The following is a 4912-nucleotide window of genomic DNA, read 5'->3' as shown; positions in this document are numbered from 1 at the left end:
GCTGACATTCAAGCCTATTTTTAAAACCTGCCTCTTCTTTTCGTGGGACTGTGGGACATTCCTACCGACTTCGGCGGAGTGTTGGGATTACAACTTCGGTACAACCGACGGACCGGCCGGAGCGTTCCGCTGTGGATCGAATTAAACGCTAACGTGATGTGTTCTCTTTCTAATTCCTCCTCAGAGGCGGCCGATGGAATTACTGCCGGGCTCCGCAGCTCCACACTGGCATCCGGGAGAGAGTTTAATGCAGCGGATCAGTATGATTGATTATGAGTGTGGAGGAAAGCGTAAGTCTGTTCCTCTCTCAGCTCCAAACTATTACAGAAGCTTCCAGGAAGTATTCAATACCGCAGCCACCAAATACAGACACAACGTTTTATCAGTGGCTGGTGGAATTACAAGGAAATCAAATTAATAACCGGCTAATTTATGGTTATTGCAAATACTGACACAATGACACAAGGACTGAATGGATGACTTGGGGGGGGGGGGGGGTTAGTGTGTCATGAAGAATTGAACTAAAGAGATATTTACAGACATGCAGTTTCAAAGTACTTGAACGTTTGTTTTCTGGATGCTGGTTGCCTGAAGAGAAGGTGAGACGCTGTAAGCACCGCATTCATAGCCTGGAGGCATCGGGTCAGAAGATCATCTCAGGTGGGTGGAGAAGAGCTAGCAGAGGTGTGTTCATGACCACAAGCAGGTCAAACGCCATCAGCTGCCTTGAAAAACAGAAAACAGCGCTAATATTTCAGACACACAATGTTCACGCTATGACTATTTTTCACGCCGTTCAAATCTATAGCCTGCAGTGTCTGATAGAAACAGACCTAAGGAGACTGTATACAGACACACCAGCAGGTCTACGTTCTTCTGTGGACTGACAGAAACAGACCTAAGGAGACTGTATACAGACACACCAGCAGGTCTACGTTCTTCTGTGGACTGACAGAAACAGACCTAAGGAGACTGTATACAGACACACCAGCAGGTCTACGTTCTTCTGTGGACTGATAGAAACAGACCTAAGGAGACTGTATACAGACACACCAGCAGGTCTACGTTCTTCTGTGGACTGATAGAAACAGACCTAAGGAGACTGTATACAGACACACCAGCAGGTCTACGTTCTTCTGTGGACTGACAGAAACAGACCTAAGGAGACTGTATACAGACACACCAGCAGGTCTACGTTCTTCTGTGGACTGTGAACCTTTTTCCTCTCATTCCATTTCTGATATAAGGACTAAATCAGTGACCTGGAGGATTAGTGTCTCATAGAAAATAGACCCAAAGATACACAGTTAGAGAGTATACAGGTTACTAGCTAGTTTAGATGGTTTATAGGTTACTAGCTAGTTAAGATGGTTTATAGGTTACTAGCTAGTTTAGATGGTTTATAGGTTACTAGCTAGTTAAGATGGTTTATAGCTTAATAGCTAGTTAAGATGGTTTATAGCTTAATAGCTAGTTAAGATGATTTATAGGTTACTAGCTAGTTAAGATGGTTTATAGGTTAATAGCTAGTTAAGATGGTTTATAGGTTAATAGCTAGTTAAGATATACAGTTAGAGGTAGATAGGTTACTAGCTAGTTAAGATATACAGTTAGAGAGGTTTATAGGTTAGGAGCTAGTTAAGATGTACGGTTTATAGTTTAGGTTAGTTCCTCAGTGTGACGGTCCTCTCTGCTGCTTGGTTCAGGCTGCATGCAGACGGGTGGAGGGGGCCCCTCCTGCTGGGTGTTTGACAGGAGCTTTGTTGTCATGCCAGCGGGGCCTGAGTTTGAACAAGCCCTCCCCTGATTGGCCCATATCTATCCCAACAACTGGTGGTACTAGGACACAGCTAAGGGACCCAACCGGAGGAATACAGGCGCTAGCTGGCCTCAACTTCATTATAAAAACAGCTTTTCCCTGCTACACAGACCCTTTTCTTTCAAATGTTGTATTTCCGTTGTCCAAGCTGGGGCAGTAGCCTCTTCTCCTCCCTCAACACTGTCGAGGAACAGGTCTTTATTGATGGTGTCTAGGAACAGGTCTTTATTGATGGTGTCTAGGAACAGGTCTTTATTGTGTTGTCTAGGAACAGGTCTTTATTGTGTTGTCTAGGAACAGGTCTTTATTGATGGTGTTGTCTAGGAACAGGTCTTTATTGTGTTGTCTAGGAACAGGTCTTTATTGTGTTGTCTAGGAACAGGTCTTTATTGATGGTGTTGTCTAGGAACAGGTCTTTATTGTGTTGTCTAGGAACAGGTCTTTATTGTGTTGTCTAGGAACACGGAATTACCGAAATATGGAATAAACGTTTTCAGTTACTAGTGCAACAGAAGTTAATCGCGTACCATCTTTTCTCTTCTATTGACTGTATCCGGGTCTACGTACCGCCAGCGTTTTCTCCAGACACATGAACGAGTTCTAACCCCCTTCTCTGATCTCTCTCTCCAGCCTCATCAGCCATGCCTCCTCCTCCTCCTCCTCCTCCTCCTCCTCCGGCCAACAAGCCCCACGTGTGCCTGTCGTCCCTGCTGATTGTGATCAGCATGGCCCTGCTGGACGCCTACCTGGTGGAGCAGACCCAGGGCCCTGGCAAGATCGGTGTGTGCATCATGGTTCTGGTGGGCGACGTGTGCTTCCTCATCGTGCTGCGCTACGTGGCGGTGTGGGTCGGCGCCGAGGTTCGGACCGCCAAGCGTGGCCACGCCATGATCCTCTGGTTCTTCTACGTGTTCGTCCTGGAGATCAAGGTCTACTTCGTCTACCAGAACTACAAGGCCGCGGACGGGAGGGGGGTGGGGACGGGGGTCGTGGCCGGGGACGGGGGTGGGGACGGAGGCGTGGCGAGGAAGGCCCTGACGCTGCTCCTCTCCGTGTGCGTCCCCGTGGTCTTCGTCACACTGGCCGCCATCGACCACATGGAGTACGTGCGTCCGCACAAGAAGAAGGAGGAGCTTCGCAGCCGTCTGTTCTGGGTGGTGGTGGACCTGCTGGACCTGCTGGACGTCCAGGCCAACCTGTGGGAGCCCCAGAGGAAAGGGCTCCCCCTGTGGGTGGAGGGCCTCATGTTCTTCTACTGTTACATCCTGCTGCTCGTCCTGCCCTGCGTGTCCCTGAGCGAGATCAGCATGCAAGGAGTTAACATCGTACCGCACAAGATGCTGCTGTACCCGCTGCTCAGCCTGGTCACCGTCAACGTGGTGACGCTGTTCATCCGGGGCGCCAACATGCTCCTGTACCGGGACGAGCGCGTGTCGGGGATCATGATGGGCAAGAACGTCCTCTCCCTGGTCCTGAAGACCTGCAGCTTCGTCCAGTACAGGAGGCAGCTCCGGCAAGCCCCGCCTATCATCCTCGGGGCGGAGATGCAGAAGAACTCCAACTCCCATCATGCAACAGCGGTGGCACCCATAGCGGTGCCCGTGCACGTGCCCCCCCAGGTGGTGGTCCAGGACTTCACGTCGCTGCCGGAAGACGTGGAGGCGGTCTGCGACAGAGTGGGGGAGCAGACGTGACACAGGGTCGGATAAGGCCCTTATGCCTGTGTTATAACAATGTAACTACTGTAGTAACTACATGGTATTAACTTGTTGTTCACCAAGTGTGTCAGTGGCAGGGAGGGTGAGCAGACGTGGCAGAGGTTCGGGTGAGAACCACGGGTCCAGTTACCCAGCGACTCTTATGGGGGCCCAACGATCATTTAGACTTTTTTAGGGGGGGGGCTCTCACTGATATTTAAATTCTCATGGGAGGGGGGGGGGGTCATTAACCCCCCAAACCGTCCTGTAATTCCAACCCTGTAAGAACAGAACAGATGCACTAAGTTGCCCCTATACTTGTGTAATAACAGTGTAATTACTATAGTAACAACATTGTGTTAACATGTTGTAACTGAGTGATGTGGTAATTGCATGGTATACAGAGTCATTCTCAAATGGAGAAGAAGAAAAAAAACCTAATTAAAGATTGAAAAAGATGTTTATTTTTATATGATGTTGTTGTTTTGGAACAATGAATGGTGGATTGTTTATTTGAGGATTTTGTTGTGTTTTGTTTTTCTGTGCATTAGTTGTGTTTGTTTTACCAAGTTCAATAACTAGAGAACAACCCACATCTGACACTGAAAGAGGGGGCTTAGTAACAAAGAACAATTAAAATATTGAAGAATAAATCACATTTGTACTCTAAACTTTGTTATAATCTTGTTTTATCATCTTCAGCCTAGTATTATGAAGTTGTCGCAGTAAAAAGTGTTTTAACAGAAATGTTTTGCTTTGGTCTCCATGGTAACTGGACAACATTTCCTAGTACAGCACAGAATAAAGTGTAGTTATTGTTAACATGTTATTACCATGCGTTTTCTGTGCTTTAATAGGAAGTGTTACTGATAGTGGCTGTTTGATTATTATAATTATTATTTTATTTTATTATTATTGTCATTATTCATAATTTCTAGGAATTGTCTTTACTAGATAGGAGAGTCCTGCAGTATTGTCTTTGATAGGAGAGTCCTGCAAACACATGTTTTCATCTCATAGTTTTCATTTCTAGAAGGCAAAAAGACAGAGTTTAACTTTTTAAGTTTGCTTCTTCATGTCAAACTGACACATACAAAGACGTCTTCAGCCACTCCTTAATGATCACACAACAAAGAAATGACCAAACGCTCACTGTAGTCAACAAAATATGATTGAAGAAAATAATGCAATAAACAGACTTGTATGTCTGTACAAAAACAAACCTGTATCAAATGCATGGAGCTGGTCCAACTAAACCCTGACGTCTGTCTGCCAACCTTTAGAGACTCAGCTCTAGCAGGCAAAGGTCTGTGGAGATTAACAAGGGAGATACTATCTCTCTGCTGAAAGGAGATATTTCTTCAAAGACAGACATTTCACAGACCTCGGTTCATGT

General features: G+C 46.4%; 1 protein-coding gene across 1 annotated transcript; it reads left to right on the top strand.

The window, feature by feature from the left end:
* Positions 1-2460: 2460 nt before the first annotated feature.
* Positions 2461-3513, top strand: LOC310824331 (transmembrane protein 121-like; the record flags this gene model as incomplete). The annotated part of the gene is made up of 1 exon (XM_083697585.1): positions 2461-3513. The coding sequence occupies one exon, from the start codon at positions 2461-2463 to the stop codon at positions 3511-3513; it is 1053 nt and encodes a 350-aa protein (XP_083553711.1).
* Between the last annotated feature and the right edge of the window lie 1399 nt (positions 3514-4912).

The sequence above is a fragment of the Argentina silus genome (genome assembly GCF_951799395.1).
Source record: "Argentina silus genome assembly, contig: scaffold_175, whole genome shotgun sequence".
Taxonomy (NCBI): domain Eukaryota; kingdom Metazoa; phylum Chordata; class Actinopteri; order Argentiniformes; family Argentinidae; genus Argentina; species Argentina silus.
The sequence above is the reverse complement of the archived record's forward strand: the minus strand, read 5'-3'. Positions and strand labels throughout refer to the sequence as shown.